General features: G+C 41.7%; 1 protein-coding gene across 13 annotated transcripts in view; it reads left to right on the top strand.

The window, feature by feature from the left end:
* ST6GAL1 (ST6 beta-galactoside alpha-2,6-sialyltransferase 1) overlaps positions 1 to 25518 on the top strand; it is a 159194-nt gene that overhangs the window by 90275 nt on the left and 43401 nt on the right. For 10 of the 13 annotated variants that reach the window (XM_049880664.1, XM_049880631.1, XM_049880599.1 and 7 more), the window contains 2 exons: positions 17844 to 17986; positions 21865 to 22507. In XM_049880664.1, the coding sequence (XP_049736621.1) occupies positions 21916 to 22507 (592 nt within the window). In that variant the 5' untranslated portion in view covers positions 17844 to 17986; positions 21865 to 21915. The other 3 variants (XM_049880638.1, XM_049880610.1, XM_049880621.1) reach the window with 3 other exon arrangements.

Below are 25518 nucleotides of genomic sequence, written 5' to 3'. Positions count from 1 at the left end.
GGGTTGTGGAGAAGCCCATGGTAAATAGGGACTTAACATTCCTGAGCCCCTGCTCAAGCATCATCCATGCCTACCCTAGGCTGAACTGCCATGGCTCCTTCCCTCCCAGGAAATGCCTGACCTCCCACCCATTCTACCTAAGGCCACCTTCTTGTGAATTTACACATTCTTCAAGGCCTCTGTTGATGCATATTGGTCCAGATCAATTAAAGCAGAATCTACTGAGGAGAATATTGGGTCGCTATGAGTTGGAATCGACTAGGTGACAATGGGTTTGTTTGTTTGTTTGTTTGTTACATTTTTTTTAAAAATAATTTTTATTGTGCTTTAAGTGAAAGTTTACAAATCAAGTCAGTCTCTCACACAAAAAACCATATACACCTTGCTACACACTCCCAATTACTCTCCCCCTAATGAGACAGCCTGCTCTCTCCCTCCACTCTCTCTTTTCGCCAGCTTCTAACCCCCTCCACCCTCTCATCTCCCCTCCAGGCAGGAGATGCCAACATAGTCTCAAGTGTCCACCTGATCCAAGAAGCTCACTCCCCACCAGCATCTCTCTCCAACCCATTGTCCAGTCCAATCCATCTCTGAAGAGTTGGCTTCGGGAACAGTTCCTGTCCTGGGCCAACAGAAGGTCTGGGGGTCATGGCCACGGGGATCCTTCCAGTCTCAGTCAGACCATTAAGTCTGGTCTTATGAGAATTTGGGGTCTGCATCCCACTGCTCTCCTGCTCCCTCAGGGGTTCTCTGTTGTGTTCCTTGTCAGGTCAGTCATCGGTTGTAGCTGAACACCATCTAGTTCTTCTGGTCTCAGGATGATGTAGTCGCTGGTCCATGTGGCCCTTTCTGTCTCTAGGGCTCCTAATCACCTTATGTCCTTGGTGTTCTTCATTCTCCTTTGATCCAGGTGGGTTGAGACCAACTGATGCATCTTAGACGGCTGCTTGCTAGCGTTTAAGACCCCAGACGCCACTCTTCAAAGTGGGATGCAGGATGTTTTGTTAATAGATTTTATTATGCCAATTGACTTAGATTTCCCCTGAAACCATGGTCCCCTGCCCCTGCTACACTGACCTTCGAAGCATTCAGTTTACTCAGGAAACTTCTTTGCTTTTGGTCCAGTCCAATTGTGCTGACCTCCCCTGTATTGTGTGCTGTCTTTCCCTTCACCTAAAGTAGTTCTTATCTACTAATTAGTGAATACTCCTCTCCCACGTTTCCTCCCTCCCCCCTCTCATAACCACAAAAGAATGTTTTCCTCTCAGTTTAAACTATTTCTCAAGTTCTTATAATAGTGGTCTTACACAATATTTGTCCTTTTACAACTGACTAATTTCACTCAGCATAATGCCTTCCAGGTTCCTCCATGTTATGAAATGTTTCACAGATTCCTCACTGTTCTTTATGGATGTATAGTATTCCATTGTGTGAATATACCATAATTTATTAATCCATTCATCCGTCGATGGGCACCTTCATTGCTCCCATGTTTTTGCTATTGTAAACAGTGCTGCAGTAAACATGGGTGTGCATATACCTGTTCGTGTAAAGGCTCTTATTTCTCTAGGATATATTCCAAGGAGTGGGATTGCTGGATCGTATGGTAGTTCTACTTCTAGCTTTTTAAGGAAGTGCCAAATTGATTTCCAAAGCAGTTGTACCATTTGACATTCCCACCAGCAGTGTAGAAGTGTTCCAATCTCTCCACAGCCTCTCCAACATTTATTATTGTGTGTTTTTTGGATTAATGCCAGCCTTGTTGGAGTGAGATGGAATCTCATTGTAGTTTTGATTTGCATTTCTCTAATGGCTAATGATCGTGAACATTTCCTCATGTATCTGTTAGCTACCTGAATGCCTTCTTTAGTGAAGTGTCTGTTCATATCTTTTGCCCATTTTTTAATTGGTTTATTTGTCTTTTTGCAGTTGAGTTTTTGCAGTATCATGTAGGTTTTAGAGATCAGGTGCTGATCAGAAATGTCATAGCTAAAAACTTTTTCCCAGTCTGTAGGTAGTCTTTTTACTCTTTTGGTGAAGTGTTTGGATGAGCATAGGTGTTTGATTTTTAGGAGCTCCCAGTTATCTAGTTTTTCTTCTACATTCTGTATAATGTTTTGTATACTGTTTATGCCATGTATTAGGGCTCCTAATGTTGTCCCTATTTTTTCTTCCATGATCTTTATCATTTTAGATTTTATATTTAGGTCTTTGATCCATTTTGAGTTAGTTTTTGTGCATGGAGTGAGGTATGGGTCTTGTTTCATTTTTTTGCAGATGGATATCCAGTTATGCCAGCACCATTTGTTAAAAAGACTGTCTTTTCCCCATTTAACTGTTTTGGGGCCTTTGTCAAATATCAACTGCTCATATGTGGATGGATTTATGTCTGGATTCTCAATTCTGTTCCATTGGTCCATGTACGTGTTGTTGTACCAGTACCAGGCTGTTCTGACTACTGTGGTGGTAGAATAGGTTCTAAAATCAGGTAAAGTAAGGCCTCCCACTTTGTTCTTCTTTTTCAGTAATACCTTATTTATCCAGGGCCTCTTTCCCTTCCATATGAAATTGGTGATTTGTTTCTCCATCTCATTAAAGAATGTCCTTGAGATTTGGATTGGAATTGCATTAAATGTATAGATCGCTTTTGGTAGAATAGACATTTTTATAATGTTAAGTCTTCCTATCCACGACCAAGGTATGTTCTTCCACTTATGTAAGTCTCTTTTGGTTTCTTGCAGAAGTGTGCTGTAGTTTTCTTTGTATAAGACTTTTACATCTCTGGTAAGATTTATTCCTAAGTATTTTATCTTCTTGGGGGCTACTGTAAATGGCGTTGATTTGGTGATTTCCTCTTCGATGTTCTTTTTGTTGGTGTAGAGGAATCCAACTGATTTTTGTATGTTTATCTTGTATCCCGATACTGTGCTGAACTGTTTTATTAGTTTCAGTAGTTTTCTGGAGGATTCCTTAGGGTTTTCTGTGTATAAGATCATGTCATCTGCAAATAGATACTTTTACTTCTTCCTTGCCAATCTGGATGCCTTTATTTCTTTATCTAGCCTAATTGCTCTGGCTAGGACTTCCAGCACAATGTTGAATAAGAGTGGTGACAAAGGGCATCCTTGTCTGGTTCCCGATCTCAATGGGAATGTTTTCAGGCTCTCTCCATTTAGGGTGATGTTGGCTGTTGGCTTTGCTTCCTATAAATGCCCTTTATTATGTTGAGGAATTTTCTTTCTGTTCTTATTTTGCTGACAGTTTTTATCATGAATGCATGTTGAACTTTGTCAAATGCCTTTTCTGCACCAATTGATAAAATCATGTGATTCTTGTCTTTTGTTTTATTCATGTGGTGGATTACATTAATTGTTTTTCTAATGTTGAACCATCCCTGCATACCTGGTATGAATCCCTCCTGGTCATGGTGAATTAGTTTTTGGATATGTTGTTGAATTCTATTGGCTAGAATTTTGTTGAGGATTTTTGCATCTACATTCATGAGGGATATGGGTCTATAATTTTCTTTTCTTGTGGTGTCTTCACCTGGTTTTGGTACCAGCGATATGGTGGCTTCATAGAATGAGTTTGGTAGTATTCCGTCCTTTTCTATGCTCTGAAATACCTTTAGTAGTAGTGGTGTTAACTCTTCTCTGAAAGTTTGGTAGAACTCTGCAGTGAAGCCGTCCAGACTAGGACTTTTTTTTTTTGCTGGGAGTTTTTTGATTACCTTTTCAATCTCTTCTTTTGTTATGGGTCTATTTAGTTGTTCTACCTCTGTTTGTGTTAGTTTAGGTAGGTAGTGTGTTTCTAGGAATTCATCCATTTCTTCTAGGTTTTCAAATTTGTTTGAGTATAGTTTTTCGTAGTAATCTGATATGATTCTTTTAATTTCAGTTGGGTCTGTTGTAATATCGCCCATCTCATCTCTTTTTCGGGTTATTTGCTTCCTCTCTTGTTTTTCTTTTGTCAATTTGGAAAATGGTTTATCAATTTTGTTGAGTTTTCCAAAAAACTAGCTTTTGGTCTTGTTAATTCTTTCAGTTGTTTTTCTGTTTTCTATTTCATTTAGTTCAGCTCTAATTTTTATTATTTGATTTCTTCTGGTGCCTGTGGGTTTCTTTTTTGCTCTCTTTGTATTTGTTCAAGTTGTAGGGATAGTTCTTTGATTTTGGCCCTTTCTTCTTTTTGGATGTGAGCATTTATTGATATAAATTGGCCTCTGAGCACCGCTTTTGCAGTGTACCAAAGGTTCTGATAGGAAGTGTTTTTGTTCGTATTGGATTCTTTGAATTTCTTTAGTCCCTCCTTAATGTCTTGTATAATCCAGTCCTTTTTTTTTTTTGAGCAGGGTATTGTTCAGTTTCCAAGTATTTGATTTCTTTTCCCTGCTTTTCCTGTTATTGATTTCCACTTTTATGGCCTTATGGTCAGAGAAGATGCTTTGTAATATTTCAATGTTTTGGATTCTGCTAAGGCTTGCTTTATGACCTAATATGTAGTCTATTCTAGAGAATGTTCCATGTGCACTAGAAAAGAAAGCATAGTTGGTTGCTGTTGGGTGGAGTGTTCTGTATATGTCTACAAGGTCCAGTTGGTTGATTGTGGCATTTAGATCTTCCGTGTCTTTATTGAGCTTCTTTCTGAATGTCCTGTCCTTCACCAAAAGTGGTGTGTTGAAGTCTCCTACTATTATTGTGGAGCTGTCTATCTCAGTTTTCAATGCTGATAGAGTTTGTTTTATTTTTTAATTTTATTTTAGAGTTTGTTTTATGTATCTTGCAGCCCTGTCATTGGGTGCATAAATATTTAATATGGTTATATCTTCTTGGTGTATTGTCCCTTTAATCATTATATAGTGTCCTTCCTTATCCTTTGTGATGGATTTAACTTTAAAGTCTATTTTGTCAGAGATTAATATTGCCACTTTTGCTCTTTTTTGATTGTTGTTTGCTTGACATATTTTTTTTCCCATCCTTTGAGTTTTAGTTTGTTTGTGTCTCTAAGTCTAAGGTGTGTCTGTTGTAGGCAGCATATAGATGGATCTTGTTTTTTAATCCATTCTGCCACTCTCTGTCTCTTTATTGGTGTATTTAGTCCATTTACATTCAGGGTAATTATGCATAGGTATGAATTTAGCGCTACCATTTTGATGCCTTTTTGTGTGTGTGTGTTGACAGCTGCTTTTTCCCCACTTGATTTTATGTGCTGAATAGATTTTCTTTATATATTGTCCTTTCCTCATATTTGTTGTTGTTGATTTTGTTTCTAGTGAGTTTGTATTTTTCCCTTGTATTTTATTTTGATGAGTAGGATAGTTTGTCTCCTTTGTGGTTACCTTATTATTTACCCCTATTTTTCTAAATTTCAAACCAACTTTTCTTTGTCTCGCGGTATCTTCCTCTCCATATGAAAGGTGTATGATTACATTTGCACTACCAGCTCCCTAATATTACATATGAGAACTAAAGAAGAAAAAGTTGCAAACAACCTAAATTCTAAACACTTGTTAGTTACTGTAGAATCGATTCTGACTCTTGGTGACCCTCTGTGTGTGGAGCAAAACCGGTCCATAGGGTTTTCAAGACTGACGTTTCAGAAGCAGATCACCAGGCTTGTTTTCTGAGGCGCCCTGGGTGGATTCAAATCCCCAGTCTTCAGGCTAGTAGTTAGGTGTTTAACCATTTTCCCACCCCGAACCATTCTGAAAACTAGGCTTAAGGGAATACAGGACTATCCACCTGAAATACTATGCAGCAATTTCTTAGTCCCTCTTTATTATTTTAATGTTGTCTTCTTTTACATAATAACATTGCCGTTACCCCGTGTTGGGCTTGTTTTTTTTTTTTTTTTAATCTTGCTTTCTTTCTTTCTTTTTTTTTTTTTTTGATTTCCCTGTCTGGATTGACTTCTCTGGTTCTAGTCTTGGGTCAATACCTGATATTATTGATTTTCTAACCAAAGAACTCCCTTTATTATTTCTTGTAGTTTGGGTTTGGTTTTTACGAATTCCCTCAACTTGTGTTTATCTGGAAATGTCTTAATTTCACCTTCATATTTAAGAGACAGTTTTGATGGATATATGATTCTTGCCAGGCAATTTTTTTCCTTCAATTTTTTAAATACGTCATCCCATTGCCTTCTTGCCTGCATGGTTTCTGCCGAGTAGTCCAAGCTTATTCTTATGCGCTCTCCCTTGTAGGTGACTTTTCTTTTATCCCTCGCTGCTCTTATAATTGTCTCTTTATCTTTGGTTTTGGCAAGCTTGATTATAATACGTCTTGGTGACTTCCTTTTAAGATCTATCTTATGTGGAGTTCGATGAGCATCTTGGATAGATATTTTCCCATCTTTCACAACATCAGGGAAGTTTTTGCCAACAAATCCTCAACAATTTTCTCTGTATTTTCTGTCATCCCTCCCTGTTCTGGTACTCCAATCACTCGTAGGTTATTTTTCTTGATAGAGTCTCACATGATTCTTAAGGTTTCCTCATTTTTTAAAATTCTTTTATCTGATTTTCCTTCAAATATATTAGTGCCAAGTGATTTATCTTTGAGTTCAGAAATTCTAGCTTGTACTTGCTCAATTCTGCTCCTCTGACTTTCTATTATCTAATTCTGTAATTTTATTGTGAATCTTCTGAACTTCTGATTGCTGTCTGTCTATGGATTTTTCCAGCTTATTAAACTTTTCATTATGTTCCTGAATAATCTTTCTGAGTTCTTCAGTTGCTTTATCTGTGTGTTCTTTGGCTTGTTCTGGGTATTGCCTCATTTCCTTCCTGATGTTTTGAAGGGTTCTGTATATTAATCTTTTGTATTCTGCATCTGGTAATTCCAGGAATGCACTTTCATCTAAAAGATCCCTGGATTTTTTGTTTTGAGAGCCTGTTGAGGTGATCATGGCCTGTTTCTTTATGTGACTTGATATTGACTGTTGTCTCTGGGCCATCTATAAGTTATTGTATTAGTTTATGCTTGCTTACTGTGTCATAGCTGCTTGCTTTGTTTTCTTTTGGTATACCCCTATGGGTTGCTTGAGTGAGCTAGCTTGATTATTTTACCTTGGATCTCTGGTGTCCTGTCCCCAGCTGGCTGGAGCTGTTATCAGGTATATCAGTTCAGAAGTCCATTTAGTTTTCCTGTATGAATTCAGCTCAGGTTTCCAGGTAGCTGATAACAAGTGTGTGGTACAGGCTCTGTCCTACAGTCTTAGAGGGGCAGGGGTGATTGGCACATATACCTGTATCTGATTGCAGCAGGGGGTCACACTCTGAAGAAGGCAGGGGGCTGAGAACCGGCCCCTAAGTGTCTCTGAGGAAAATGCGTCTCTGTTCCCTAGAGCTAGCTGGTGGGTGGGCTCTGCAGAGGGACCATGAACACACAAAGTTTTTGATGTAAGGACTGGGAGGCACCAGTTATCCCTGGACCCCTGTCACGGGTGGCTGTGTGACACACATGGAGCCACCAGTCCTTAGGTCACTGTTGTGCGTAGGTAAGGACCTTGTTTAATAGGCAAAGCAATGTCAAACATCAAACACCCACCTGTCCACCGCACCACTGAAATGGTTGGAGTTTGCCAACAAGGGCCTATTATCCTGAAATAGGCCCACACAGGTCCATGCAGAAGGGAAAAGTTCTCAAGGTCCATGGACAGTTTATGCCTGGACAGGAGCTGCTTCTATCCTGAGCTCCCCCAGTTAATGGAGCTAGCAAATTATCTTTTACCCCCAGTTTCAAATTTTTTCCTTCCCCAAGGCTGAGAGGACAGCTCCAGGTGCTCACCAGGGTCTGTCTCAGGCCTAGGGATTCAGGCGCTGAAGCTGGCTGTTGGGGGGGGGGCGTGGTAAAATATACGCAAGTACTTAGCTTTTCCGGAGAGCACCCTTCTACTCAGGTTCCAGAGGTGAGTGGGCTGTGTGGCTGGCTGTTCCTCCCTGAGGAAGCTGGGGCGGAAGGGTAGGACCAGCCCACTGCTGCTGCTGCTGCTCCGGGAATGGTGCCTGAGGGCTTCCCGCAATTCAGGTCTGGCAACTCCTCTCCACTTCTGAAGGTTCTCTTCCTTCCCCTGCCCCTCAGTTCATTGTCTAAGGTTACCTTTGATACTCAGGGCTCCCAGCTTATCACAAGTATATTCATTTCACTTGTTTTTTCAGGTCTTTGTTGTGAAGAGAGCTAGATGGAAGCGGCTGTCTATTCTGCCATCTTGGCTCCTCCTCTCGGTTTTACATAGTTTAAGGGAGACCTTGGGTGGTCCAAATGGTTAATGCATTCAGCTGCTAACCGAATGGTTGGAGGTTCAAGACCCAGAGGTGTCTTGGAAGAAAGGTCTGGCAAGCTACTTCCAAAAAATCAGCCATTGAAAATCCCGTGGAGCATGGTTTTACTCTGATACACATGGGGTCACCATGAGTTGGGATCAATTCAATGGCAGCTGATTAGCTGGTTATATACTTAAATGCTTCCCAGGTGATTTTAATGCCCAGGCGAGGTAGAGATGCGCTGTTGCTTCATCCGCGCTGACCTTTTGCCTGTGGGACTAGGGCTGGGAGAGCAGGAGGGCTACACACAGTGCTTTGCGCCCCTGATAGATAAGAAGTCTGTCTCCTCTGCATTGTCTTCCCCTATCTCTGTGGTGACCCGTTTGACCTTGCGCGGGTCCTAAGAAAGGATTAGTTTACTGAGAGAGGTAAGCAGTCGTCATCTTGATGGTTTTAAGGAGAGGCAGTTACCCTGAAATGATTTGAGTGTTTAGGAAATGTCAAAGAACTCTGGCCTCGTCAGGCAAAACCGGATGGAAGGGAGGACCAGCCCTTAGCACAATCGTGAGACCAGAAGTTCCTGGGGGAAATTAACATTTAAGACAAAATTTTCCTCATGACATCATAGCAACCCTATAGGACAGAGTAGAACTGCCCCCTAAGGTAACCAAGGAGTGGCTGGTGGATTCGAACTGCGGACCTTTTGATTAGCAGCCGTAGTTCTTAGCTACTGTGCCAACACTAGCAGACATCATTGTTCTCCACTAAAGACATAGATTTGTGGCATCAGATCCTCGCTATCAGAATTTAAGAAAATTCTTCATCTTTCTTGGTCTCCTGGCAGAAATCTTTCCCTTCTGTTTTGTTGCCATTTAGTCCTCTCCTTTGCTGTTGAGCACACAAGAACTCTGGGCAGCCTAATGACCCTGCCCAGCTATAATAGATCTGCTGTTCAGTCCCAAGGGGAAGCAGCTTTCTGATGGAACTGCTGCTCTTTATTCAACTGCCAAGGGCTGAGATGGGGAGGGAGGCTTGTATCTGTTCGGACAGTCAGTAAAATCCTGGTTTTACATTACCGGTCTCCTGACTTTTAAGTGCTTGCAAGCCAGATTCTTCAGAATAGGCTTAGAATGCCTTGATTCCGCTAGTTGGGAGCAGTTGGGGGTCAATTCTAAGCAAACTTTGGTATCTAGCCAACCAGTAGAGCATGTTTTTAGGAGGCATTTTGGGTAAGAATTGTGCTGATGGCTGAGGTCAGAAAGTTATGATTGTATTGCGGTAAAGTTCAGGTTATACAAACCAGAATACCCATGAGACATCTTCAGTATTTCAAAAAGTCATATGGGAGAAGCATATTTACCACAACAAGGGGCAAAAGCCAAAGAAATAACCAAGTTTCTTTATGTTGTGCTCAATTTTTGTCAACTGGTTGTAGTAGCAATGACAATCTGATGCTAGTCAGAAGCTCTTACTGGCAGCAAGGTCTCCGTTCATCTGATAACTCAAATTCTGATTTAAACTTGGCGGACAACATCTTTCAAAACCTGGTCATCACTGCAGGGGAAAATAAATGGTACTTGATGATGTATGGCGAATTTAGGAACTGTTGGCTTTGGTTAAATTATGGGGAGCTTCATTTATTTCACTGTGCCGTTGAAATGCTGGATAATGAAAAATTCAGAGCTGAGAGTTCTGATGATGTTTTTATTTTAGACCAGTAGAAATAAATGTTCAGGAAGTCTCTTGAGTGGCTCTATTAGCTAGAGCAATGCTAGCTGCTATAATAAATAAACTCACTTTTTAAGCACCTTAGCCCAGAGATGATGCACATTATTTCTGCTTACATTCCATTGGTATTAACTAGTCAAATGAAATGGTTCTACCTAGACAACAGGGTATGCATGTGTGTATATAGTTGCTGGAAAATGTCCCTGGCTTGGTGACCACTTACAGCAACAATTCTACGTGGCAGAAAGAGGAAATTTTTGATGGGGCAGCTAACCTACCCTGAAGTGAGGAAACAGGAAGAAGAGTCATCCGAGGATTAAATGGCAGCTCAGATGGCTCAGGTTAAGAGTTTATGAGTTTAGAGAAAGAAAAGCACACCATGGCCAAGGGTTTTTGGAGACCGAGACATATGGACTACTTCATGGAGGCATTATGGTTAGCTGAGGTACCTTTGGTGGGGTGCACCAGGGTGTCAAAGTCTCTAGTCTAAGAATGGAAAGGTTGGGCCCTAAGGTCCAGATGGGGATGAGGTTGTGCTGTCAGAGCTTAGGGAGCCTGGAATCAGGGCAGAGTAGAGATGTCACCAGAAGGTCCAAGATGGTGACCAGCAACTATAGTTGACCTGGTAAAGCAAAGAGGCTCTCGAGATTCCTCTGAAGGGCCCTGAATGAGGGACAGATGTTGGACACATGACCAGCTTGGGAGTTAGCATAACCTGGTTCAAATCCCAGCATGATCATTTACAGTGGCATCTCAAGCAAATGACTTAAACTCTGAGTCTGAATTTCCTTGTTTATAAAAACAGATTGTTAATACCCTACCCCACATGGTGGTAGTAAGGATTGAATTAGGTAAAATATATAAAATACTAACAACCCCCAAAACAAACCCATTGCCATCGAGTCAATTCCGACTCACAGTGAGCCTATAGGACAGAGTAGAACTGCCCCATAGAGTTTCCCAGGAGCACCTGGTAGATTCGAACTGCCGACCTTTTGGTTAGCAGCTGTAGCTCTTAACGACTACACCATGTAAATGCTCAGTAAATGGGATTGTGGGTCTTTCTCACCTGGACTGTGGCAATAGCCTCTTAAAAGGTCTTCCTTTTTATTCTCCTCAACCGGCTACCCACCACAGTTGTTTCACAATGTAGCAGCCAGAAGGATCCCATTCAAACATAAGCTAGCCAAGTGTTATTCAGAGTGAAAGCCAAAATTTTCAGAGCAGTCTAAGGTGCTACTTGATCTGGCTTCTAACACCTCTTGGGCCTTATCTCACACTGTGCTTCTCCCCACCCACACTGTTCCACAGCCTCCGTACTGTTCGTTAAGCATTTCAGGGTATGCCCCTGCCAAGGGATTTCGTACCTGCTGTTCCCTCAGCTGGGAACCCACTTCCCTCAGAAATCTGCGTGGCTCGCTCACCTCCCTCAAATCTTTGCTCAAATGTCATTTTCTCAGTGAGGCTTCCTCTGACCATCCAATTTGGAATCTATCTCTTCCCACCTTCCCTCTACCCATACACACATCTCAGGAGGCTCTGTCCTTCCCTGCTTTCGTTTTCTTCTTAGCAGTTATCACTGTCCAAAAGCACCACACACATGTTTATTTTGTTTTGCCCCCTCACCAGAATGCAAGTTCTCGGGGGTGGGGATTTGTGGCTGGTTTTGGCACTGCAGTGTCTCCAGTCTGGCCACAGTCCAAAACCAAAAAACCAAACCTGTTGCTTTTGAGTTGATTCCTATTCATAGCAACCCTATAGAACAGAGCAGAACTACCCCATAGGGTTTCCAAGGAGTGGCTGATAGATTTGAATTGCTGACCTTTTGGTTAGCAGCCAAATGCTTAACTAGTGCACCACCAGGGCTCCACAGTGGCCACCGCAGACACTCAATGAGCATTTGCAGAGTGAATGAATGTACTAGGAGTACCTGTGTGTGTTGCTCTCATAGGCTCGAGGACAACTGCAAAGTGGAGGAGATCAGGCCTCCCTGTTCACCCTCCCACTCCCAACTCCCTTAGACAATCAGGACTTAGAAATAAAGATCCTCTGAGATATTTAAAAAAAAAAAAAAAATTGGAAGACCCACTGAACTGGAAACCACTGAATCTCTACAAGCTGTTGAGATCTAACTCTCAGATTACAGGTAACACTGGGCAAAGAGGAGCACGTTAAACAGCACCATGAGAGGAAGCTCTCAGCCAGATGGAATTGTTATGGATTAAAGAGACATACCATCCAAATGAGATGTGTGGACTTTGTTTGGATCCTCATTCAAGCAAATTAGTGTCAAAGACATTTTTGAGAGAATTGGCAAAAATTTGAAAATGCACTGGGTATTAGGTGATAATGGAAACCCTCGTGGTGTAGTGGTTAAATGCTACAGCTGCTAACCAAAGGGATGGCAGTTCGAATCCGCCAGGCACTCCTTGGAAACTCTATGGGGCAGTTCTGCTCTGTCCTATAGGGTTGCTATGAGTTGGAATCGACTTGACGGCACTGGGTTTTTTGGTTTATTAGGTGGTAATATCTAACAAAAAGCCCTGGTGGCACAGTGGTTGAGAGTTTGGCTGCTAACCAAAAGGTTGGCAGTTTGAATCTAACAGCCACTCCTTTGGAAATCCTGTGGGACACCTGTAGGGTCACCACGAGTTGGAATTGACTTGATGACAACGGTTTGGTTTTTTGGTTCATCAGGTGTTAAGGACATTGTGGTTATGTTTTAAAAAGTCCTTATCTGAGATTTATATATCTGCATGTCTATCTATCTGTCTCTCTATCAGCCTATCATCTATATCTGGAAGAACCTGGAATATATATATATACATATATATAACATTCTAGAGAATCAAACCCTACAGAAAACATTTTGAGGCACTATTTTCTCAGTTCTCCTGCGGAAGATACAAAGCTGATACCATTCTAGATAATACAAAGGATATAAGTTAATTCATTATATACAATGCACACCTCAGGACATTAGGTCTTAATTTTTTATGGAACCGAGCTGAGAAGACTTGGTAGGGAAGAAATGATACCAAGTCTAGCATTTGCTTTAAATTACTTCGGAAAAAAAAAAAAGAGAGGGTAGGGGATAGATAAAAAAAATGACTGGCAAAATGTTGATGATCTTTGTAGCTGGGTGATGAAAACATGAGGGTTCAAAATGTTATTTCCTGTGCTTTTTTGTATGTGTAAAAATGTTCGTAGTACTAACTTAACTCATTTTTTAAGATTAGGAGGTGGTGAAACCATTTTCCTTCCTGAGGAGGAGGAAGACCTACTTCCTTTTTTTTTTTGTGAGTGTGTGAGGAAAAAAGGGTGGGACTCTTGCTTGGGAGGGGTGTAGTGTTTATTCAACCTTTTTTAGAGGCCCTTTTTCTCCTTCCTTCTTGACTCACCCCTGACTTGTGACAGGTGGTAAGACTGGGGGGGAGATGCCTGCTGGGGCTGGGGCTTCTGCTGCTTATATTGGGGAGCCAGCTTTCTCCGGAAGGGGAGTTAATGGAGTGTGAAGGGCTTCTTTTGTGCTGGGCACCTGTCAAATAGGAAGGCAAATATGAGTCTGTAGGCAGCAAGGTTGGAGAGAGTGGTAGCAAATGGCCCAGGATTTTCCTTTGCAATGGCTCTGTTAATCCTGAGTTCAGAGTGGCTGGCTCTTGTCAGGGACTGTGGAGAAGTATCCGTGATGGAGACTCAACGCACCTGACAAAGTTCTGTTCTCCTGGCTCTTAGAAAACTCAGGCATTTCTGAGGACTTGACAATATTTTACATCAGTGCCTGCCTTGCTGGGAAAAGATTAATCTCAGGTAAGGGAGTTTTTTTGCAGCCTGGGTCTGGAACAGTTTGGTCAGGAGGAATGCAAGCCCACTTTATCTTCAGGGCCTTGATCTGGGTGAGTCTCCCTCTCCCTGCCCTTAGCCCTGCAATTGGGTTTGTCATCAGGGAAACACTTGCAAACTCAGCTTCTCGTGTTGTAAATCTTGCATGGCTTCCTTTTACTCTCTTTTCAGGTTAACTCAGACCCATTGCCATCGAGTTGATTCCAACTCATAGCAACCCTTCAGGACAGGGTAGAACTGCCCCCATAGGGTTTCCAAGGCTGTAAATCTTTATGGGAGCAGAGTGGTGGTGGGTTCAAACCGCCGACATTTCAGCTAACAGTCAAGTGCTTAACCGCTGTACCACCAGGGCTCCTCTTTCTCAGATTAACCAGCTATAAATTTGTTTCTTGTTGCTTACTATCTTTCTGACTTTTGTTGTTCTTTTTAGCAAACTAGTGATTTGTCAGAAATGTTTTGACGAAACTGTCAACATTTTAACCCATTTTGACCTGGATCCCATTCTAAGTCAACAGAGCTCAGTGGCTAGGAGCTGGGACTTTGTGGACTCAGACAGTCTCGACAGCCCACCTGAGTAGGCTGTCTTGCCCCTCTGTGAACTGGGATGATAACAGTACTGCCCTTAGTACTGCCCAAGTACTTAGCACATGGACAAATTCAATAATTTTTAGCCAGAGCAAAGTGATAAAATCTATCATTAAATTGTCATCCAACTTTGCAAGGCAAAAAAAAAAAAAACTTTTTTTTTTTTTTTGCAAGGCCAACTTTTCAGTATTATTATTCATACTTTACAGATGGAGACACTAGGCTCGCAGAAACTCTGTGGCTTAAGTCATATAACTGACTGGTAGTAAAGCTAGGATTTGAAACTAGGTTTTTGAGATGATAGAACTTGAACTATAAGGGTACTTCAGTGCATAGAGGTGGGAGAGATGAGGAGGGACCAGGAAAGGAGATTGTTGACAAGGAGTGACCCAGTAAGGCAGGAGAAAAACTGGAAAAGTACCTGGTTTGGTAAGCCAGGTGGAAAATATCTATTCAGGAGGAACAAATAGTTAGCTGCATAAAACGCTGCAGATAGTCTGACTGAGATGAAGACTGAGCGTTGACCATTTGGTTAGCAACATGCAGGTCCCAGAGCTCTTTAGTGACCTTGAGAAGGCCAATTTCATGAAGATGGGGGAGGGCCTGATCAGAGTGAGTTCAAATCAGAATGGGAAGAGGGGAAGTGAGAACTGTAGCTATAAAAAATTCTTTCAAGAAGTTTTTATTGTAAAGGAAAGAAAAATAGGCCACTCGCTGGAAGGTGAAATGAGGTTAAGAAGTTCTGGGGAAGAGGGCAGAGAAATGAAGTTTATCTAGAACTCATCCAATGGCTTAAGGTATGATTTCTTCACTAAAACAGAAACAGTTGTCTACCATAACCCTTTTTCATCAAGCTCTTTCAAACATTCACTTACTCTCATTGTTAAGGAAGCAATGAGTCTGCAAATTACTCTATGTTCCTTACATACCTTAATTTAAATAAGCCTGAAAAATGTACGCACTGGGGGATGGCAACGAACCAGCATTCACGGCATGAGGTGGCATCCAAGGGCCAGGTGATTGCCCATAGCATTCACAGTGAAGGTGCCAAGAGTGAGCCTCTTCCACCAACTATTTTTCCCAATGACACCCAAAGTGTAGACCTCTTGAGAGCTGACAGCCTTGCCCCTATTCATGCATTCAACAAATATTGAGTGCCTGCTATGTGCCAGACATCCATCCTGACACTGGAGGTAATAGCAAACAAGGCTGACGAGGTTCTCACATTTTTAGTGGAAAGAGGCAAACGTTAATCCAATAATAATATGACTACACACATACTTACATGACATGAAAAGAAGGACGGCTGTCAGTGACATTTTTTGACTCTTATCAGCAGGCTGCCTAGGAGCCAGCTCTTCTCTGAATTGATATGGAGAGCTTCCAATTTTTTTGACAATGATGCCTCTCACTTTTGCCCTGTCAGTCATGGCCAGGGCCTTCCTGGCTGCCTGTCTTCTGGTCATGAGAAGCCGAGGTTCTCCAAACCTGAACTCCAGGCCTTCTGTGGAGGAGTTTTTCCTGGTTTATGAGGCACAGTCAGCTTATGGACACTATGGCTTCCTCTTAGTTCTGCAAGTACTGGATCTCCTAAAGAGGCACCAAGGCAAGCGTAATACTGTGTACCAAATTGATGTCCAAGATTGAAGTGTATTTTCAATATTGTCCCCAACAGTTATACCTTAATTACTCAACTAACGTAATGAGAATAATAAAGGAAGTCAAGTTGGAAGACAAGAATTCACCGGTCGTCTTACTAGTTTTTTCTTTCCAGGTTTTAAGTCTTTCCAGATTCTGACCATATCTATATATATATATGGATATATATATATCTTTATTAGGTACTTGAACATGCATAAATTTTAGTCACAATAATGTATGCACAGGTAATATTTTTTTATTGTAATATTATAAACATTTTTCTTCCTATTGCTATGTAAATCTATGCACAACTATATATACCCTATCAAATGGGTGTACTGTAGTGTAACTATTTCCCAGCTGCTAGAAGAAGCTTTTTTTTTAGAAGCTTAGTTGTTAACAGATTTTTACCATTATAAATAATTTTGATACTAAGTTTTTCTCTTTTTGCATGTACATATTACTTTATAAAATTCATACTCTTTATCCCACCAGTCCTCACCACAACTACATAAGGTAGAGAACCGTTTTACATGTGAGGAGACTGAAGTATGTCATCTTTTTCCTTTTTTGAATTATCTACTCAGTATTATTTCCTAGAAGTAGGATAACTTGGTCAATAGTCACAAGCCCTTAAGTCTATGGCCCAATTACTTTCTAAAGTGGATAAATTAATTTATACCGCTCTCTTGAATATATACTGATTTCATTACAGTCTATCTAGTGATGAGTATAATCATTTTGAAAACTGCTAGCTAAGGTAAATTTTCTAAGCTAGTATCTTAATATTCTTATAGTCCCCTTTGGGTTTCTCTCAAGGTTAATCATAATTTCATATGCTTGTTAATGTGCTTTGTATTTTGCGATTTGCCTGCTCATGTAGATTGACTGTTTATTTTGGCAGGCTTTTATGGTATTAGCCCTTTGCTTACTTTGACTATCGTTTTCCTTTTTATTATAGTTATGGTATTTTTCATGGTACGGATGTTGGGATTTGTTATTGTATGGAAGTTGAATCTATTAAACTTTTCCTTTGTTATTTTCTTTACATGGCATCAAAAAGAAGAGAGAGCTGACAAATATAGAATTCTATTTTTGGATTTATATAATTTATGGTATTTTTTAAAAAATCTGTAATGTGCCATGGTGCATTACAGAAATTTTAGAATGTACAAAATCATTTTTAAAAAGAAAATATCCATTATTCTACCTCCCAGGGGGTATTTTTTCCTAGTCCTTTCTCTCCCTCACCTGTACATTTTTTAAAAATGTATTTTCTTTTAAGTTTAGATGGTATGTTACACATGGTTTTATACCTTTTTTCAGTTAACATTCTATTGACTAAACCTTCACGTATTAAATGTTTTTTGAAAATAAGTAATTCTTTTTGAAAATCTGACGAGTTTATTTTGGGAGGAACTTAATTTCTCCCCCTTAAGTTACTCTCTCTTTATTTCTCCGAAGACCATTGTTAAATGATCCTTTCTTCCCAGATTGGTCCCTGGTGCCTGCTTTATCTTTCTCTTGTATTCTTACCTGTCATTGGTCTGCGTCTAGACTCTCTGTGCTGTTCATGGGTCCAGCATGGCACTGCACCTGTAGTTGGCTCTTGTCTCTTTTCTCTGAGCCCTCAGGCCATCCTGGGGTTGAGCCACAGCCCAGGCGAGAGGCAATGCTGGAGCTCAGCCGGAGTGTGTCCCTATCCATCTTATTAATGTTTAACCCTGCCCCTACTGAAAAACAGCTCTCACCTCTTCTTTTACTTTCTTTTTTTCCATTGCAGATGGTTTTTGATTTCCCTGAGAAGAATGAGCCTTGGCCTCCAGACCCAATAAAGTGAACATCCTCCTCATGGAGAAGAACGCCAGTTCCTGAAGACCTAGAGGGTCTGCCGTCACAGGGAGAATAGCCAGCAGCCAGCAGCAGGTAAAGGTCAGAGGCGTGGGCTTGGAGGCAGCAAAGGGGTACATTTCTGCATAAAAAATGGGATGGTAGAGTGTGCCAGCAAAAAGTCACAGGGTTTCAGTGTCTGGCTACAGATTTGCTATTTTCTTCAAGTATTTTTTTTAGTCCTCTTTACCCTCTGAGGAGCCCTAGTGATACAGTGGTTAAGAGCTCGGCTGATAAGCAGAAGACGGAAGTCCAAATCCACCATCCACTCCTTAGAAACCCTGTGTGGCAGTTCTGTCCTATAAGGTCGTTATAAGTCAGCATCAGCTCAATGGCAAGGGGTTTGATTTTTTAGGGAGTTACCCTCTGAATCAGTAAGGTGGACAGGGTGGGATAGGTGGTTTGCTCATTTCTGTAAACTATTAATATCAGATTTGAATTATTCAGTAATTCACCCAACCAGTTTTGAGCACCTACTGTGTGCCAAACAGTGTGTTTGGTCCTGAGCATGGAATGTTTGGTAGATTAGGGAAGGAGCCTTACTTTGGCTGAGTTTTTCTTTCTGTTGCTTCAGTGTTGGCTTAGTCTCTGCCGGTAGAGATAATGTGAGCTGTTGTTGTATTCTTGTTCTAGAAGCCTCATAGTGGTTGTTGGGATTCATTGACATAGTTATACTCGTTCAATCATGGTTTATTGAGTGCCCACTCTGTTTCAGGCCCTCTGCTGGGTACTGGGGTTTCAGAAAGAATGCCAGGAAGAGTTCATAGCTAACAGTGGAGTTGGGTACAAGAAGCAAGCACCTCAAAGCACTTGAATTTCTGAGGAGCAAGGAGAGTGCTGAAGGGCAGGTGAGCCCTGCTAGTGGTCAGAGCAGAAAGGTAATGCTGTCTGAGTGGATGGACAGGTGGAAAAGGGGAGAGAATGCCACAGTGCAAGCGCCAGGAGGCTTAAGAAATCAGTCCCGTGTGATTGGAAAATTCACAGGTTGGTCTGTTTCCCCAAAGAATTTGTGGAGAGAAGTTTGCTTCTCTTTTCTCTCAGTTGGGCTGTTTAAATGAAACTTCTTCAGCAAATGTCATTAAAACACTTTGAGAGAGGAGAAAGTGTCTTGAAGCTCTAAGTGCCTATGATCAGAAACTCCAGCCAGCTGGCAGTCTCAACAGAGGGACCACATGAGCCCTGATATAAGGCTAGAAGCGAGTGCTCTGAGGCCATAATGGGGTACAGGTCCTAAAAGCTGAAGCTGTCTGAGGGGTACAAGATTGTTGTTCAGCTGGGCTGTTCAGGGAAATTCTTCTTTCCTAGGAAACCCAACCCTGGAGAATAAATAGGTACTTGTGACAGGCCTGCCAAATGCCAGCCACCTCTGAGCCCCAGCTCCAGAGAAAATGAGTTCTGGCCCTCTCACCCAGTCTCTTTTCACCCATAAACCTAAAAGTCAAGTCCCAACTTGGCCATTTCCAAGTCACACAACTTTGAAAATTGCTTACGTTGACAAAGTATCCCTTTCTTCAGCTTAAATAAAATAGTGCCAATAAAATCTTCTCTGCTTCTCTCACAGGGCTGTACAGGGTCTCATAGAATGTAATTAATGCGAAAGGGCCTCATAAGTGGTCAAACGAGGCATACACATCATGGTTAGTGCAGCACCGATGATGAGTGTGACTTTTCTGCAAATATCCTGGCAGATTGGATTATTTCTCTAGGGACCCTGATTCCTGAGCCCTGCTTGGTCAACACTGACAGTTCACTGTCTGTTTTCCCACATAGTCTTTAGTACAAAGTCTATGAACTTTATCGTCAGACCGAATCTGGGCTGGAATTCTGGTTCCAGCATTGATTGTCTGTTGTCCTGAAGTTTTGTGAATTTGCTGAGTCTCAGCTTCTTCGTTTTCTAAAATGGAGTCTTCAGTCTCTATCCCATAGTATTGTGGTGAAAATTACATGAGACGTGGCACATAAAGCGCCTAGCATGTAGTAGGTCCTTCTTCAATGCTGCTTTCCCTTCTTCTCTAGCTCTTCTCCAGTTGTGATAAGGTCATACGATCAGCTACACTGAATGCAGCAAGCACCCTCACCACTTTGTGGTCTCACATTTTGAATTCTTCTCCCTCTGGGTACATTTCATCCCTTCCAAAACTTCAGCAGCCAGATGTAAGAACCCCAGAACCATTAGAGGGCTCTGAGGTGGTGGTAAGCACTGCTTTGGTTGGTATTGCCAGTGGATTCCAAGGCAGTTTGGACCTTAGATTTCAAATGAAGAGTCCAAAGCTCAGGTCGATTGGTTGTGACCACTCTACCCTCTTTCTTGTCCCACGTTGCCTCCACCTGGCCCTCATGCAGCCCCCCATCTCTGTTCAGTGTACCTCCTGTGCCTGTACGTTGACCTAGTTCAAAGCCCATTAACATCATCCTCTTGTTTGATCTTTCCCAAAACTCCATGAATGATATAGGGCAGAGATGATTATCTTGCAGACACATAGGCACAAAGAAATTAAAATGATTTATCCAAGGTCACCAAGAATGGGAACAAGGACTTAGGTTACATGAATACCGAGTTCAGTACTCTACCACCTTGTCCGTGATATTTTTAAGAGCGGGCTCCATGGGAAGGTACTGCAGACTCCTTGTGATTTAGAAAAACTGTGGGGGCAATTGTTTTGACTCATTCTGGTAAAATAAACCCAGTGATTTAGGAAAGAATTTAATGTTTTCCAAAGGATGCAGACATTGTTTGAGTTCAAAGTGCTTCCATCTTTCATTCGGTTACACAATAAATTCTGAGAAAACAAACTAGGTCTTTACCTGGATATAAAAACAGCTATTTAGGCTCCATTTGCTTAGTGAAATCCATTTTCCAGAAATTGCAGCAGTTCTGCATGTGGTGTAGGCCATGGGTTATGGAATCAAGTGCACTTGGATTTGAACCTCAGTGCAACCCTGTACTCAGCTCTGTTGTCCTGGGCACTTCCCTTGACCTCTCAGAGCCTTGAGTTGCTAATCTATAAAAATGGAGATTAATATGCTTTCGTGGCTGGTTATAGTCAGGGCCCCTCTGCACAACTCAGGAGATGCCCTTCATATTAGGCTCTGATGTGAATGGTGCTTTCTGGAGTTGGGTGTCATGATGGCCCTGGTTATAGTGAAAATAGGTGAAATAAGATACGGTTTGTTCAATGAATTTTTATTTTTGTTTCTTTAATTGGTCGCATGTTGGCCGTCTTATCAAGGTGTGCCACCATCAACCATGAGATGAGTCAGCTTATTGTCTCTTGACAGTGCCCTTGCAGAGTGCTACATAATGCTGAAATTTACGAAGCTAGCCTTTGGTTGTCTTCTCACGCAGGTTTCTAATACCGAAGTCCTTAGAGAGATGACTCATAAATCTATAACATCATCAATAGTGAGAGGTCTCTTTCTGGCTTAGGTTTCAGGGAGGCTGAGTTCTGGTGAGGTAGACAAGTCAGCCTGGTCTTCCTTTTTATTCTGTTTTTTCAAGCTTGCATGCATTTATTTAGCAGTGCAAGGTCTTACTTAAGAGCTGAACTGATGTATAAGACTCGGTTCCTGCCCTCAAAAGCTCAGAGTACAGTCAGGGAGCTGGACCAAGACAACGCAAAACTAAGATTCAGAGTATAAAAAGGAACCGTGGAAGAACATTTAACATGTTTATGGCTCAGAGAGGAAGAAGGGGATTGTCAGAAGGACTGCTCTCTACATGCATAGCCCAAACTGAGGCTGAATTTTTTTTTTTTTGAGAGTTGTTTAACGTAGCTGGTAGGAGATAGTCTAGGACTAGAATTCTTTTCCTCTCACTGTAAATCCATTGGTTGGCCCATTGTCCAGCTTTATGCCAATCACCACTTCTGGATTTTCTTTATATCATTTATTTTTTCTTCTCTCACTTTTTTTAGGCCTGTTTTCCTGCTTAGAACGGAGTGGCTTCCCTGAACACATCTTTCATTATGATTCACATCATCCTGAGGAAAAAGCTCAGCTACTTTGTCCTGGCCTTTTTCCTGTTTGCCATCATCTGTGTGTGGAAGGAAAGGAAGAAAGAGAGTTACTATGATTCTCTTAAATTGGAAACTGAGGGATCCCGGGTGGTGACGAGTCTGGAGAAACTGGCTATGGGGTCTGGTTCACAGTCATCTGTCAGTACTGGCAAGGGCAGCCAGGCCCCCAGCAACACCAGGGCCTCAGCCAAAGCCAAGCTGGAGCCCTCCTTCCAGGTGTGGAACAAGGACAGCTCTTCCAAAAACCTCCCCTCCAGGCTGCGGACTATCAGGAGAAATTACCTGAAAATGAACAAGTACAACGTAACGTATAAGGGGCCAGGGCCAGGCATCAAGTTCAGTGCAGAGGCCCTGCGCTGCCACCTCCGGGACCATGTGAATGTATCCATGGTAGAGTCCACAGATTTTCCCTTCAACACCTCTGAGTGGGAGGGTTACCTGCCCAAGGAGAACATCAGGACCAAGGCTGGGTCGTGGGGCAGGTGTGCTGTTGTCTCTTCAGCAGGATCTCTGAAGTCCTCCCAACTGGGCCGAGAAATAGGTGGGTTCCAGGTGTCAATGTTGTAATCTTAACAGCTCATTTGGAGCCGTAAGGGCATACTGATGGTGACTAGACACAAGGGGCCCAAGTGTGGCTCCAGGGGCCAGTGGAGTGAGCACAGGTCAGTGGCTTTCCGTTGTCTTTTATGGAGTCAAAGATGCCACAGGGGCAGCTGAAAGGATGGGGATCTATGTCCTCAATACCTTTATTAATCAAAACACCTTTATTTTATCTATTTTAAATATTGGCATTCTATGAAGAAGATTTCCTTTGAAGAGAGAGTTCTACTGCTGCCAATAAGCAAAAAAATAATTGACCTTTGAAAATAATTGAAGCATAGATCTCTATCTTCAGGTCCTGAACTTCTGTAATTTTACCTGGTTAATTCAGGATCAACTGTCTCTTTAGGAATCCCTGGGTGGTGCAAATGGTTAATGTGCTCAGCTGCTAACTGAAAGGTTGGAGGTTCGAATCCACCCAGATGTGCCTCTAAAAAAAGTCCCGGTGATCTACTTCCCCAAAAATTGCCATTCAAAAGCCCATGGCGCACAGCTCTACTCTGACACACATGGGGTCGCCCTAAGCCGGAATAGACTCAACGACAACTGGCTCTTTGTCTTTCTTGGCCTCAACTACCTGGCTAATCTTCAGCTCTTGTCTTCGGTAATAATAAGAGGAGGAATTCTTAATTTTGGGGATGTGGACCAACTTGAGGGAGTTCACAATCCATAAAACCGTATGCACAACTATTTGTGTATTGAGTGAGGTGTATGTACGTGTGTGAATTTGTGCATTTGTCCAGGGGGAGAATCCATAGTTCTCAGTTGATTCTCAGAAGCATCTGTGACCCAAGAAAGGCTCAGAATCACTAGTCAGAACATATAAATTTGCCTTCTCGAAACCCTTTGTGGTTCGTAAAGATAGACGGCCTACCTGTTTTTATAAACATGTGTACAATGGAGAGATCTGGATTTGCTTAAGGTTTCCTGTTTGCCTTATTTTGAGGGAATGTGGTTTTCATTACTGCGAAATGAATCAGGCTACAGAAGCAAAGCCCAGGCTGCCATGCTCTCCGTCAGGCTCTGGAAGGTCCTGGTGAAGGTGATGTCATGTGCATCCTTTTTTATTACCTTCATGTGGCTGCCAGGAAAGAAGGTCTGAAACCAAGCACAGGCTCTCAAAAGAGGAGAAGCAGACTCGGGTTGGATTCTCTAGAGGAGAAAGAAGTGGTGATATCACATTTTCTACCTTTCCAAATAGGCAGCATTTACTAATAAAAAAGGCCGAGATGACCAGCTTCTCCCCAGATTTGCTTTTGCCTTCTCGTCTTCCTTTGGTCTTAGTTTTCTAGAAACTACATGTGATTGGTTCTTTTACATCCATAAACCTGTTGCTGTCTAGTTGATTCCGATTCATAGCAACCCTATAGGACAGAGTAGAACTGCCCCATGGGGTTTCCAGGGAGTGACTGGTGGATTTGAACTGCCAGCCTTTTGGTTAGCAGCTGTAGCTCTTAACTACTCTGCCACCAGGGTGCCTTTTCATCTATAATGGAACTAAATTTCCTTCTCTTTTCCCTGTATTTACTCCATAATGTTCACGTTTAGAATATCCTAGTTGTTAGCTGGTTCTTCTTCTTCATGTCAGGTTATTATGTCTACCTGTGTGGAACTGGGTTGAAGTTTGAGGCAGAGTGGGAGGCCTCTGAGGATTGGAACAGCAGCTTTGTTCTCTGCATTTCTTTTTAAGTGTTGGTTTTGTTTGTTTGTTTTTTATTGTGGTGAAAATAGACGTAACAAAACGTATGCCAGTTTAACAGTTTCTACGTTCAGTAATTCAGTGGAATTGATTACATTCTTCATGTTGTGTAACCATTCTGTTTGTCCTTTTCCAAATTATTCCACCACCATTAACATAAACGCAACGCCCCCTAAGCAAGCCTTCTCATTTTCCCCATATCCCACCCCTGGTAACCACTAATAATCTCTGGTCTTTATATATATGCTTATTTTATATAAAAGAAATCATTCAGTATTTGTCCTTTTGAGACTGACATATTTCACTCAGGCTATAGCTTTGTTTTTATGTACTCTATAAAAGCTCTGAGTGACTTAAGTAAACATTAATTAAAACAATCTTTCTCCATAAACTTCCATTATAATTTCAAATATGTATTTCCACAGAAGGACTTTGATTCCTGAAATATAATAAAAAATTGCATATTAGACTTCAAACATTTTACCTTTTATAAGGCCTCTGGAAATTCAGGCTAACAAATATTTTAAGGGATTCAGTATTTATTCTTTTACTCATTCATGTATTCATTAACAACACAAAAAAGGAACTTAGCCTAAAAAACCAAACTCACTACGGTTGAGTCCATTCCGGCTCATACTCATAGCAACACTGTAGGACACAGTAGAACTGCTGCATAGGGTTTCCAAGGCTGTAATCTTTATGGAAGCACACTGCCACATCTCTCTCCCATGGAGCGGCTGGTGGATTCCAACCGCCAACCTGTTGGTTAACAGCTGAGCACTTAACCACTGCTCCACCAGGGCTCCTTGAGCTTAGAGTACAAAGGGAAAAGGAAAGGAGGATGACCCCTTGTTGAAAGCCCTCTAAGTTGCAGGCAGCATGCCAGGCCCATAGCCTTTCCTCCACATCCAGAATTTGTTAAGGCTATTCCTGTCTATTGACTATATCAATGGCTTCAAAGTGTTTGCTCTTCCAAGGAGTACTGCTAACAAGATTTTTGTGCAGATAACTTAAATGACTACTACTACCTTCCAACAGAGAAATATCCTCAGCAGTGGGACTAGGAGACGAAGTAAGATAAGGCCTATGGCTCTTTTTTGTCCATTGTGAACAGACTGTTTACCAGAGACATTGTAATAAACTACTGAGTGAGTCTCCAGCATGGCGTCACTAGGGGCGTGCAGACCACACCGGTGACACAATCAGAAGGGATGACACCAAAATGACTGTAAAATTTTTGTGCAGTGTTTCAG

This window comes from Elephas maximus, chromosome 1 (genome assembly GCF_024166365.1).
Source record: "Elephas maximus indicus isolate mEleMax1 chromosome 1, mEleMax1 primary haplotype, whole genome shotgun sequence".
NCBI classification, from domain to species: domain Eukaryota; kingdom Metazoa; phylum Chordata; class Mammalia; order Proboscidea; family Elephantidae; genus Elephas; species Elephas maximus.
This window is presented reverse-complemented; position numbering and strand designations above follow the sequence as displayed.